The sequence below is a fragment of the Mangifera indica genome, chromosome 7 (assembly GCF_011075055.1).
Source record: "Mangifera indica cultivar Alphonso chromosome 7, CATAS_Mindica_2.1, whole genome shotgun sequence".
Lineage (NCBI taxonomy): Eukaryota > Viridiplantae > Streptophyta > Magnoliopsida > Sapindales > Anacardiaceae > Mangifera > Mangifera indica.
In genome coordinates, this window is record NC_058143.1 from 18,311,494 (window position 1) to 18,324,828 (window position 13,335).

Here is a 13,335-nt window from a genome sequence, read left to right on the forward strand (position 1 = left end):
TTAGGCTTCATGCGCTTTGTAAAATAATAGTGGAACAGTTGCTGCTGACAGAATTTTGAAACCTTTGGTATATTTCTTATCCCAGAAATTCTGGAGACACTTTTGACCAGGGGTGTAGCCGAGCTCTAGACACCATAACCCCAAACAATTGGTGTCATTGCAGCACTTGGCAGGTATTTTCTCTCTTGTTAATTTAATTTAAGTAAATTTCATTACAAAATGGAAGTATTTACATATAAAAGGGTGTTATACTCATGCTTGAATCCAAACGATTATGAGAACGATGAGTTGTAGAAGATCAGAGAAGCAAGATGATACAATTACATGGTACATGTTAAATTTTTTATTTTTTATAATGCTAACAAATAAATTGATCTAGTTCAGGTTCAGGAAATTAATCTAAACAATGTTATTGGATGATACCCTTGCTTAGCCAATTTAATTTCTCATGGCAGTGAATCATAACAAGCTAGAATCTTGTAAGCTATTTAAGAAGAATATTTCAATCTGTACACATCCAGCACCAGTGGTCTAGTGGTAGAATAGTACCCTGCCACGGTACAGACCCGGGTTCGATTCCCGGCTGGTGCAGTCTTGTAGAGCTATGAGGAGTCAGCATATGTGATGGTTGGGTTCATCACCACTCATCTCTGGATGAAAGCAACAATTTCCGAGCTCTATATTTTTCTTCCTTCATTAATTTTTTTTATGTTACCCAACTACCCACTTTCAGCCAGTTTACAGCCTGTGTATTATCTTTCATTATAAACAATATATATATTTTCTGTATTCATAAATGCGAATTTATAAGCTGTTAAGTAAAATCCTAGAAGTATTATATTATTGCATCTATTCTCATACCTCTATTGCAGTTCAGTTGTTTAAGGAATATGGTGTTTGATGGCTTAGTAAAAATATCCTTAGAAATTTAAATACCATGTTTGACTGCATAAAGCCGATAGCATATATTGTTGAACCTAATGCTATAGCCGGATTCACAAGGTGTCAGTTTGCTGTTTCTGAGGTCTAACTTTGTAATATTCTGCTGAAGAATAAACCAAAATGGAAGAAAACTGGAAAACTTACATATCTCAATCTCAGTTCCTTTCGAAGTGACCTCTTCCTTGTAATAAATTCTTTTTTCCCATTTAGAAGAGTTCAAAAGACACACACACACAGAGACATATATAAATGAATACATGAAAAAATGGTAATTTGATTTGTGATCCTTAATCAAAGATCAACAATAGAGCTTTTCTTTTTCTTTAGCCACGGCTAAGCAATCATGCTGTCACTTTTCCAGGGTTTGTTTGATTTGTGCCCAAGAAAGAATTGCTAACTGTGAGGAGAAACTGAAGAACTTTTACACAGAGCACATACCTGCTGATCGTACAACAAAGTCTTTTGTAACTACTGAGCTGAATTCTACAATGTTTTTAGCTGCAACTTGATACCTAAACTGGGTTCAAAATCAATATCTAGATCTTTTCATTAATGAACAAATTGAGTTGAACTGAGGTAAGCTTGAATATATTATTTAAGATTGGTTTGCTGGCCTTTTACTTCTTTGGGAATATTACGTATATCATTAGTTACGTTACGTTGGAAACTAGAACAGGAGCTACAAGCATAGTGGCTCGACCTGGAGCTGTGAGAACTTGGACAGGAGATGCAGGTACCAAAATTTGAGCAGAAGTTGTGGGAACTCATACAGGAGTTGTGAGAAGAGAAACTCAGCCAGGAGCGGTGAGAAACGGTAGCTTAAGGGGTGACTAGGATCATATGTTTTAAGGTAAATATTTTATTTAAAAAAAAAAAATGATTAATACTGATGAATAGCTCTTTGTTTTTTGCTCATGAGGGAGAATCTACTGATTTACATATGAATTAGACTTTTATCCCAGTTTTGTGCGCCCATGGCCAACTCCTTGATTAACCCTTTACAAACCCAAAGTGGTAAGGTTGTTCATAAATTACAAGAAAACTATATCTGTACGCAATGTGAGTATGCAACAACTTACATGCTATTTATTTGCCTCATACTTTGATTAATGTGTGCCCATGAAATCAAGAAAAAAAGTTGATTACATCCATGCTTGGCCGGTTGAGTCTTCCAAAGGGATTAATGCTAAGAAAACTGAATGTTTGTAATGCATCTGAAAATACTTCTTCAACAGATGACCATCTGGTTCGATTTCCGGCTGGTGCACTCAAATGGAGCTGTGAAGATTTCCCCTTGTGATGGTTGGGTCCGTCACATTGTCTGTCATCTGATGTCAGTTAATGAAGTGTGAGCTCCAAATTTTCTTTTTGCTTGCTTTGTGCAAGACAGAATTCTGAAAGCACTAGACCTTTTCTTTGACCATGAGAAAACGTTTATAGAATATGAACAATTTCTTCTCTGCAGATTTCCTATTTTCCCAAAAACAATTTAGAGATCTGGCACGAGGACATCCATCCTATGCCTTCTCTGATGAGGTTTATGTTTAGTATGTTGAAATCAGATGTGATGTGTGGAATGGAGTAGGCATGCATCATGCCTCAATGGAACATCTCCATCTCTACTAACAAATCCTTACCTTATGAATAATACAGTGAAAGATGGTCTATCTATACAAGAAGTTTCATTGGTATTTGGATATCTAATTGGGTATTCATATTCCAAACTAGCCGTAAGTAGTTTTATTGGATAAATAAAGTCTAAATTGAAGTCATGACAATATGTTTAGTTTTTCAATTCAACATTCAACCTATCAATCTTCTCAAACGCTACATTTCATTCATGCATCCACTCAAAATTGCCAGCAGAAATGTGAATTTTCAGAGTTTGCCTTTGAAACAACTCCTCAGATTCATATAATGAAATATTTCAATTTATTCTCATAAAATAATTAATTCATCAAAATTTTTATTACGTGGCTGAATTAGGAGAGAGATTTAATTTAATGAGTGATATACTAAATGACAAAAATACCCTTTCATTTGGCAGTTGGTGCTCGATTGAGGGGGTGACTTTGCGTGTTTCTCAAATTAAGGGAAATGTACAATAATAATAATCTTTTTTGTGTTGATTGAGATTCAAGAATTACCACCCTACGAGTCACAACTGACAGATAAGCGAGGGAAAAGACCCTTATATCCATATGCCGCCAACTGCTATATCCATTCATTTAATCTAGACGGGTATTGAAACTTCCCGGCTAAAACATGACTACGACAAAGGGCATTGTAGTCTTTCTATTTCAATTACCAAGTTTAAAAGCGTCTTGTATCATCTCTTTCGCGTTCCTTGAAAGCGTCGAAGAATTTTGAAACCATGGTTGTCCCAGACAAGGTACTTAAATTAATTCTTTCTCTTTTTTATCATTAATTAGTTAATAAGTGTAACTCTTTTAGCAATCAAATCTTTGAGTATTTATGTCTCATGCTGATGTGAAAATTGATAAACTTTCATCGATCTCGGAAGCGCACAATTTTCTTGAGTTTAATGTGTTTTTTATTAGGACTGTATTTATCCATCTCAACTAGCATGCAGAGACTTGGGGTCTTTTTGGTTGAATTTTTTTTTTCACTTTAGAGAATATAGTGTGTTGATGATTTGTTTATGATCTTATAATTTCTGCAGGATGCTATAGAGGAAGTTATTCAGGCATGGTACATGGATAATAGCAATGAAGACCAAAGACTTCCCCATCACAAGGATCCTAAGGAATTTGTGTCCCTGGACCAACTTTCTGGTAAGCATTTGAGCAAACATGTGGGTTTGATGAGAGCGCTAAATGTTTAGTGTATAACCGCTTGTGACCTTGTAGAACTTGGAGTACTCAGCTGGCGATTAGATGCAGATAACTATGAAACTGATGAGGAACTGAAGAAGATTCGTGAAGAGCGTGGATATTCTTACATGGTTTGTCAAAATAACTTGCTGCATTATGTATTCATTTATAAATATTTCAACAGAAGATTATGAATTTTGATCTTATCTTTGATATCTTGGGTGTTCTGAAATAAGGATTTTTTTCAATTTGTTCTGGGATTAACCTATTTAGTGATGTGGAATATGCATTATTAAATTCTGATGGAAGAAAAGTCAGTTAATTTCAGTTGTGAATTTGATAAGCCCTTAACTATGTTTGCCATCTGACAATGACTGTGCAAGTGTGTTGTAATTTTAAGCAAATAATCTTTTCTGCAGGACTTTTGTGAGGTTTGCCCAGAAAAGCTGCCAAATTATGAAGAGAAGATAAAAAATTTCTTTGAAGAACATCTTCACACTGATGAAGAGATACGCTACTGTGTAGCAGGAAGTGGTAGGATCACTTTGGTATTTGGTTTGCAGTCAGTAAATACCTTAGATTTTAAGTTCTTACTGGTTATTTGTCTTGTGAAGGTTACTTTGATATCAGGGACTGTAATGATAAATGGATTCGTGTATGGGTAAAGAAAGGGGGATTGATTGTTTTACCTGCTGGCTGTTATCACCGCTTTACATTGGATACGGACAACTATATTAAGGTACTGGTACTGTACATCTGTATGCATTTTAGTTTGTAGTTGTGTGTGCTGATTCCCAACAACATTTCATCTCAACACCAGCCCCCTAAAAAGGAAAATATTATCTCCCTTGGAAATTTGAGTTGTCTTAGTAAAGTTGGTGATGAAACATACATTTGTCTTGAATCAACTTTATGCTTGTGTAATGATTGAAGGTGTAGTTTTAGACATGAGTTTAGATAGCTCCTACCACAGCCATAAATTGCGATCTGGATATCTAAATTGATTAAGTTGAAGCAGTTTTCTTCAAGGCAAGTTTTGATGTTTGATGAATAGCTACAGCCCTTGAATTGGGCTAATTAAATTCTCAGGGGTATCTAATAGGAATTTGTGCAGACTCTTCCATATAGGTGTCACTTCATTATTTTTTACTGGATAATGATTTTGTTAGCTTAATATGCTGCAAACTTTCCTGCCTTAAGTCTTGTTTTATTTTAGGTGGATGGTTAGTACTTTTCTGTTCTCATGTTTGTGTTTGATTCTTGTTCAACCTTGGAGTTTGATAGACATTTCTGGAACTTTAAAAACTTAAACTCTAATCCTTGGCAGCATACTTGGTGTGTAAATGGTTTTGGAACTTTTATTTGTGAGCTTAAGTTAATTCTATGAGAATGCTAAAAGTGCAAAGAATTTTTTTCTTACTGTGTACGTTGATGTGCAGGCAATGCGTCTGTTTGTGGGTGATCCTGTTTGGACTCCATATAATCGTCCCCACGATCATCTTCCTGCAAGGTATGGTTCTGCCATTACTTCATGTTTTTGACATTCTTTCTCTTTCTTTTTTTTTTTTTTCTTTTGGGTTAACATATGACCTTGAGAATTTCAAGTGGCTGCGTTATTCTTACCAAGGGAGTTATGTTGCAGGAAAGAATATGTCCAAGGTTTCTTGCAGAAAGAAGATGGAGACCATCCAATTAATGCCACCGCATGAATTCACATTCACTGCTAAATTACAGTAAAAGTAATATCACTGGTAAATAAAGAGCCAACTCTTTGTGTGCTCTGTTGTGCTTTGTATGGCTCCCCTGGTTTGCTTCTATTGTTTGTTTTGCTTGTGTACCATACTCTTGCTTGGCCATAGCCGGTATAAACCTGATACAAGTACCGTGTTAGTTTCCTTGCATGGATGACATCTAATATGATAATAGGTTGACATATTGAACATAAATAGTATTTCTGTGCCCAGTATGCGATTGTGCTGTGTTTGTAATTCTTGAGCCCTGTCAAACACGTCAAAAAAAAAATCTTGATTTATTTAATTCAGTGATGAAATCAATTATTAAATCTAAAGTTTTATTTGTAAGACGTGGAAAAAACTTGATTGAAAAAATCAAATGCAGACTGGGTAAAAGATCTGATTGTTCCTACTTTGTTATTGTAAAGCTAGTTTTAGTTGAAGTTAGATCTGAAGCCATTAACTCAATGCATTTTTAAAGTTGAATTTTCTCCTTGATAGATGGGTGATATTATATGCTGCTGGTTTCTTCTACACTCATCCCATACTTCCCTGTGTTATTATTTTAATCCCGGCATTCATGTCAGAGTCTGTGCTGTCACAAACATGTCTCCACCTTCAGATTCTTACACGTGTCTATATGTAATTTGCCACTTGTCAGGCATTCCTGAATTAGAGTTTGATACCTCGGCACTTTTTATGACCTTTTCAGCTTTGGAGTCAATTTTTATTTTTTAAACCAAACTACATAAATATCTTGTATAAATAAAGAGAAAATATCTACTTCCATCCAAGAAGGTTATCCATCTGAAAGTCAAACAACAAATTCTCTTTTAAAATATAAGTAAACTGTTTAACTTTAATATTATTGTATTATTATAGACACCATCAATTTGGTCGAATTCAATTATGATTAGATTTAAGCTGAGTCAAGTTTGAGCTCGGTTTAATTTGTATATAGCAAAGCTCGAGTTTGAGTTTGAGCTCGTGGAAGTTTAGTTTGAACTCAATTCAAATTTAATTCGGTTTATTTTGAATTTGAATTTTTAACTATTTTGTTATCAAAACGACGTCATTTTAATACATATTGGTCAAAACGATATTATTTTGTATCAAAATTTTTAATTAAAAATTTAACGAGTAGCTCGAATTTGATTGAACCTACATAAGGTTAGTTTGTTTTAGATTGTTCGAATCGAATTTAAGTTCAAACTTGAACGGGTTCAACACGAATCCAACCCTAATTTCAATGATCACAATTGTACTATATAAAAAAAAATTGTGATCTTATCAAATTCAATCAAATTACATTCAATATGATATAATAATTGAAATTATAATCAAAGTGTAATCCTACATATGTAATTATCAGAATCACATTTATAGCGGTGCGGTCCAATGAAATTGTACCTTTTTTCGAAATTTGTTTGCAAATTATTTTTGCAAGTATTCGTAAATGGCCCTATTTTATGGGCTCTTTCACAAAATATAAAATTTCGTGACAAAAAATGTACAGTATTTTATCTTCTAAAATTTACTGTAATAATGCATGAAAACTATCTAAATACTGTAAGTTCGCCCCCATCCCTAAGAATTTTTTGTGCCCATTGTTGCCTTTTGGATCTCTTTGATTAAAAAACAAATGAATTAAAAAAATATATAAGAAAGAACTGAAAAAATGAGAGCTCAGATTGAATTGCTGTCATCTAGATGAGATGAACGGTGATGGACCCAACCAACACATTAAGTTGTTCTTCACAGCTCTGCAAGCCTGCACCAGCCGGGAATCGAACCCGGGTCTGTACCGTGGCAGGGTACTATTCTACCACTAGACCACTGGTGCTTGTTGCTCTGTGAACGAAATATAATTTTGAAATAATTTATAACATTTTAGCTTGTTTATGATTCACTGGCATGAAAAATAAAATTGGCTAAGCAGAAAGTAGAAGCGTAATTTCATTATCCAAGCCTAAGAGCCAACTCACCTGGAGACTACTATAACATCGTATAGGTTTAATAATAACATTTCATGTAATTTTGACGATAAATCCCTGAATATGAACGCAGTCACAACTTACCGACATCAAACAAAAGTGATACACGCATTCATTTTCAACTCCATCACATTAAAATAACATTTTGCTATCAAGATATTTATTGCAAATTTTGCCTCCCCCCGCCGACCAAACCTATAAGCATCCAAATTTTGCCTCCCCCAACTGGGAACAAATCAGGACCAATAACTGCACTGTTTCTTCTTTTGCAAACATATTTATTTTATTAAGAATAATATTATGAATATAAATAATTTGTATATAAATAAAAATATTTTATTATATGATTAGATAATATTAAATTTATTGTTTTATTAAAAGGGTTACGGTGCACTGCTATTTGGCAGAGCAAGACGACAGCACAGGCAGTGCCCTAGTGACTTCCCAAAGGAGAAAGAGCATCAGGAGGGAGAAAAATATCTCATTGCTATTTTTGGTTACTTTCCATTATTCTCCTCTTAACTAATCAAGTCTGGCCAGATAAGTAACCAAAAAATTAAAATTAAAAAAAAAAAAACCTCAGCTATTTTCATATAAAATACTGACACCCAGTTCACATCTGTCTCTTATTTTTCAATTTTAGTCCTAATGCCAACCACCTCACTCTTCTCTTCATTCTCTCTCCTGTTTTTCCTTTCTTTCTTACCTGAGATCTTTTTATCTTTCGGTCTTTTTTAATTGTTATCTTCCATATCTTTCATTCATATTCTACTTCATTCTTTAAGGCCTACTCTTTCTTGTTTGTTTTTTATTTTTCTTGATTGAAGGGTTTTTGTGCAGTTTCAGTTGTTCATCATATAGATATATATATTTTTTCTTGTAACTGCCATGGCGACTGCAGCAACTCCTCAACCAGTGGAGGGACTTCATGATGCAGTTCCTCCTCCATTTCTCACGAAAACTTATGACATAGTTGAAGACTCCAACACCAATCATATTGTTTCTTGGAGCAGCGGCAACAACAGCTTTGTTGTATGGGATCCGCAGACCTTTTCCATGAGTCTTCTCCCTCGATATTTCAAGCACAACAATTTCTCCAGCTTTGTTAGACAACTCAACACTTATGTAAGTAAACTTCATTCATTATTTTTCGTATCTTCATTTGCAAGTATGAAAAGGGGCCATGATTCCCATGAATCAAAATGAAAATATGTGTTTGTTTTTTGTCATTCTTCATCAAGGAATTAAGAGGCTGTAGAACGTTCCTTTATGTTTTCTTAATTTGGAGAAATTTGCTTGGTCTTGTTGTCAAAATCCCATTAGCTGGTTACTCAATGTGGTTACCTTCTTTTTTGTTTGATAGGGTTTCAAAATGGAAAGTACTGAGATCATAATATGAAATATAGGAAACACTATTATTGGATCGCTTTTGTAAGATGCTGTAGTACTATATTTGTTAGTAAAAATCGCTTGATATGTATCTGGATTAATAGTTATCATTTGTTGTAACTAGCGAGCTCTTGGTTCTTGATGATTAGAGTAGTTTACTTAATAATATACTTTAGAAATTAGGCTGGAATTGAATTTGGTCTTATGTAGGGATTTAGGAAGGTTGATCAGGATAGATGGGAGTTTGCAAATGAAGGGTTTCTGAGAGGGCAAAGGCATCTTTTAAAGAACATTGGGAGAAGAAAAAAACTTCAACCTCAGGCATCACAGCAAGCTCTAGACGCTTGTGTTGAGGTGGGAAGGTTTGGATTCGATGGTGAAATTGATAGATTAAGGCGTGACAAGCAAGTTCTAATGGTGGAATTGGTGAAGCTGAGGCAGCAACAACAGACTACTACGGAGTATCTTCATGTAATGGAACAAAGGCTGAGAAAAACTGAGATGAAACAACAGCAATTGATGAGTTTCTTGGCCAGAGCTATGCAAAATCCAAACTTTGTGCAGCAGTTAGTCCAACGAAAAGATAGAAGGAAAGAATTTAAAGAAGTGATCACCAGAAAGAAAAGACGGTATATTGATCAAGGGCCTAATTTTGTTAAGATGGAACCTGAAGAATATGGTGATGACATTTCTGATTTTGAAGTCTCAGAACTAGACATTCTGGCTATGGACATGCAAGGACTAAGTGATAGCCAAAACATTAACCCACCAGGGAAATTTGTAGAAAAAGGAGATCATGAAAATATAGGCACAGAAAATATGGAGTTCTGGGAAGATTTCTTGAATGAAGATATTGAGGAAGAAGGTGAAGGAGCAGAAGATGTAGATGTTCTTATTGAGCAACTTGGTTTCATGGGTTCAAGTCCTAAGTGGAGAGAGGAGGAGATTGCATAATTTACTCCTTCATTTGCTGTTTTCTTCAATGAGCTGGAGCTGAGTTAGAGGTACCTCTCTAGTTATATATGTACTGAGTTACAGGTACCTCTCATTTGACAATGAAAGGATGTACTCCAAGTGAGTAAATCAAACAAGCTAGCCAATTTTCCTTGCAAAAAGTAGTTTAGAATTTTATTTTAATGTTCCTTGCACATTCTAGTATGTCTTTTCTGCTTTGATAATGGTATCATCATATGCAATTGATCATCTTGAAGATTGTAGAACAATTTTTAGTTAATATTAAGTACTTATTAATCACTTTATTAATGTCATGTCTGTCCAACACATATATAGAATTATAGATTGATAAATCATAAAAACATTACACATCTTATCATAAAAAGATTCTGCATATGATATAGAAGATTGTCTGGAGTGAACTAGCTTTCAAATTTCCATAGTGTTTCTCCTTGATTTTAACATCATTCTTGCCAATACAATCCATATTTGTCTCTGTTGAACATATTAAACATAAAATTTTCTTCACTCTGCTGTCTTCCAGTCCATTTTTTTATGTGGGTATAATTTCTGAATGCATAACATTGAAAAGAAGTTAACCAATGTTTCTGAATCCATTTCTATTGAATTCATATTATATAGGTTTTTTACATGCATGGGATGAAATAATTCTGAAATTAAGTCAATTAGTGATTTTATGAGCTTCAAAAGCTCAAAGCTATTAGCAGACGAGATGACACATTCTGGATGATGTTGGCATGTTGCTCTTTGTGACTTTGTGTCTGACGATACTGTCCACAATATAAAACTCCAGAAGTGTTGATTTAATATTATAAAAATGAATTTCTTCATGAAAGTGCTATGCCAAAATGATTAAAAGCTTGAAGTCCAAGTTGCTGTTAGAAGAACTTTGGAGAAGAGCATCATGTTTAGATACCTGCTTTACCAACCCTTTTTGTCATTTGTGCGATGAAGATATTAAAAAATTATTATGAATTTGTCACTAGCGCTTTCCAGTATAACCTCACAAACGACAAACCAAGTGTCACGGGCTGGTAGGCAAATTTTTTGCCGCTCTTTCATTACTCTTCGTCCCCACCCCCGAGTCCTAAGTCTCGTAAACTTTGATTAAAGTGAAGTTTTGCCTGCCCATCGGTGAGATATAGGGTTTTTGTGTAGAGATTATACTTTCAATAAGAATTTGGCCAAAGGAGCAAATTTTCTCTGTTAACTTTAAAAATCTTATTTATTTACTCATAGGTCATTAAAATTAACTAAATTCATTAGTCATATCATTTTCCTCCTCAAACTTTGAAAACTAATAATTTTCCTTCAATCTAAGTTTTCAAAAATTACATTTTCCCTTAGAGTTTTTAAACCTTTAGATCCAATTTTTTTGACAACGACTGATGATCTCTAAGCACCTACTCTCCTTCTCTGACAACCCTTTCTTCCGATCATATATCTTCTGAAGCCTATGGCATCATCGTCGTCTTCATCGATGACGACGCCTAGGAGGGAAAGACGTTGCACGGTCGGAAAGAGAAGAAGCTAGGGAGGAAGAGACATCACCTGGAGATCATCGATCGTTGTCGAAAAATTCAATCAAAAGTTTGGAAACCCTAGGGGGGAAAATGTTATTTTTGAAAACTTGGGTTGGGGAAAAATTGTTAGTTTTTAGGATTTTAGAGGAAAAATAAAATAAAATTTAAGTTTATTTTTAATATTACAGATAAAATTATGATTTTGCCTTTAAAACCTTTATTTTTAACAGCTCATGAATGGGTAAATGAGATTTTTAAAGTTAATAGAAGGAATTTAGAAAAAAAGCATACCTTAGGTGGGAAATAGTCCTTTGGCCTAGGAATTTAGGATTTTCACCTCGTCCAATTTGAACAATGAATTTTTTAATGTCCTCTCTTTGACTAGTCGCATCCCCCTCCGCCTATCTCCATCCTCGCTCCTATCCCATCCATTTATTTTAATATAATTTTATATTATTTATATTTTTAAATTTTATTTATGTATTTTGTCATACAAATTAAGGTAGTTAGTATATGATATTTATGACATTTAAAATAGTTGATTAGTTTTAGTTGATTTTATTGTTTAATAAATTTATATTGTATTTAAAGGGTACGGAAAAAAGATCCCCCGTCTTCATTGAGAAAGACAAAGAGTTTTGTCTTCCCAACGAAGTTTTTCATCTTTCCAATTTGAATAGTCAATCGGAGGGGGAGACATCGCTGGAGGAAGAGAAAGTGTTGGGAGGGAGAGGTTGTTAATGATGACATCGGACATGTCGACGAGAATTGAAAACTAAACCTTAAAGAGAAAAATATTATTTTTTAAAACTTGACATACAGGAAAAATTATTACACTTTAGAGTTTAAGGAGGAAAAAAAATAAAATTTTAATTTTTTTTTAATATTATAGTAAAATGATAATTTTGTCATTAAAATTAATAAACTTAACTATTTATGGGTGGATAAATAAGTTTTTCAAGATCAAAAAGATAGAAATTTGATAAAAACGCATACTTTGGATGGGAATAAGTCATTTGGCCTATAATAAACAATAAGCATATTAAAGATGTATCCTTTGGCAATCACTAATTTTCTTCCTTCGGCTTCAAATTAGAGATGGGAACTCACTTCTATACCTTAAATTTTTTAGCTAGGGATGTTCAGGAGAGGCTCCTTGATTCCTTGTTATCGTTTACACTAGAAAGTCAAAAAGGATGGTAACGACTAAGAGCTTCTTTTTAAGCTGGCATCTTTCCCATCTCCATCAATGGTAGTAGCATCTTTGACTTCTTGTGCTAGTGAAATGGACAAAAGGAAGAGTTATGGGCCACGGAAATGTCAGACTCAGACATCTCATCTTCTCCATTACACTTTGAGCTTCATGACAGTATGGAGCCGATTTCAATTCCACCCCGGCCCATTCTGATTTCGTTGTTAAAGCTTCTAACCTTCAATTAATTTTATGTTTTTTTTATTTTCTTTTATTCAATCAAATACCAAACACAAGCGGAGAAGAAATATAAATTATTTACCTACAGTTTTTAAAAGCGCCATTATCTAAATTTGAAATTATTGGCTTTGGCTAGTGCAGCTGAAGGTATCGAAAACGACACAAGGCACGTATTCAATACGACGTCACTTTCTTGAGTAGGCAATATTTGTTTTATTTTCATATGGCTTGTTGTAGGATTCATTATTGTCTGTGTGTCTCTTTTTGAACGGCCCTGATCACTTGACAATCATATATGATCGCAATTTTGAATTCAATACATTGCAGTTTGTACGTGTCGTGTAATTAGTCAAATATATACTTAAAGGCTCAAGTCAACGGTGATGAAATCCATGGGTGCACATTATTTGGTAGCACGTCCAACACGGGATCCAGTTTTTGGTGTTAGCACTGAAAAATATCTTTTGAGAAACTCAACTGGTAACCAATGAACATCAAACACGTGGAGAGATT

General features: G+C 34.2%; 2 protein-coding genes and 4 non-coding genes across 6 annotated transcripts; 4 read left to right on the top strand and 2 right to left on the bottom strand.

The window, feature by feature from the left end:
* Nucleotides 1-520: 520 nt before the first annotated feature.
* TRNAG-GCC lies at nucleotides 521-591 on the top strand. Its single transcript has one exon. It is a non-coding gene; the product is annotated as a tRNA-Gly (tRNA).
* An 8-nt stretch (nucleotides 592-599) lies between these two features.
* Nucleotides 600-678, top strand: LOC123222253. Its single transcript, XR_006503576.1, has one exon. It is a non-coding gene; the product is annotated as a small nucleolar RNA snoR114 (small nucleolar RNA).
* Nucleotides 679-3,177: 2,499 nt separating this feature from the next.
* LOC123221085 (1,2-dihydroxy-3-keto-5-methylthiopentene dioxygenase 2-like) lies at nucleotides 3,178-5,722 on the top strand. The gene is made up of 7 exons (XM_044643767.1): nucleotides 3,178-3,334; nucleotides 3,626-3,737; nucleotides 3,813-3,907; nucleotides 4,196-4,310; nucleotides 4,391-4,515; nucleotides 5,216-5,286; nucleotides 5,419-5,722. The coding sequence occupies exons 1-7, from the start codon at nucleotides 3,317-3,319 to the stop codon at nucleotides 5,483-5,485; spliced, it is 603 nt and encodes a 200-aa protein (XP_044499702.1). The 5' UTR covers nucleotides 3,178-3,316; the 3' UTR covers nucleotides 5,486-5,722.
* A 1,469-nt stretch (nucleotides 5,723-7,191) lies between these two features.
* Nucleotides 7,192-7,273, bottom strand: LOC123222252. The gene has a single exon (XR_006503575.1). It is a non-coding gene; the product is annotated as a small nucleolar RNA snoR114 (small nucleolar RNA).
* An 8-nt stretch (nucleotides 7,274-7,281) lies between these two features.
* Nucleotides 7,282-7,352, bottom strand: TRNAG-GCC. Its single transcript has one exon. It is a non-coding gene; the product is annotated as a tRNA-Gly (tRNA).
* Nucleotides 7,353-8,128: 776 nt separating this feature from the next.
* Nucleotides 8,129-10,155, top strand: LOC123221084 (heat stress transcription factor A-6b-like). Its single transcript, XM_044643766.1, has 2 exons — nucleotides 8,129-8,628; nucleotides 9,103-10,155. The coding sequence occupies exons 1-2, from the start codon at nucleotides 8,392-8,394 to the stop codon at nucleotides 9,844-9,846; spliced, it is 981 nt and encodes a 326-aa protein (XP_044499701.1). The 5' UTR covers nucleotides 8,129-8,391; the 3' UTR covers nucleotides 9,847-10,155.
* Nucleotides 10,156-13,335: the final 3,180 nt, after the last annotated feature.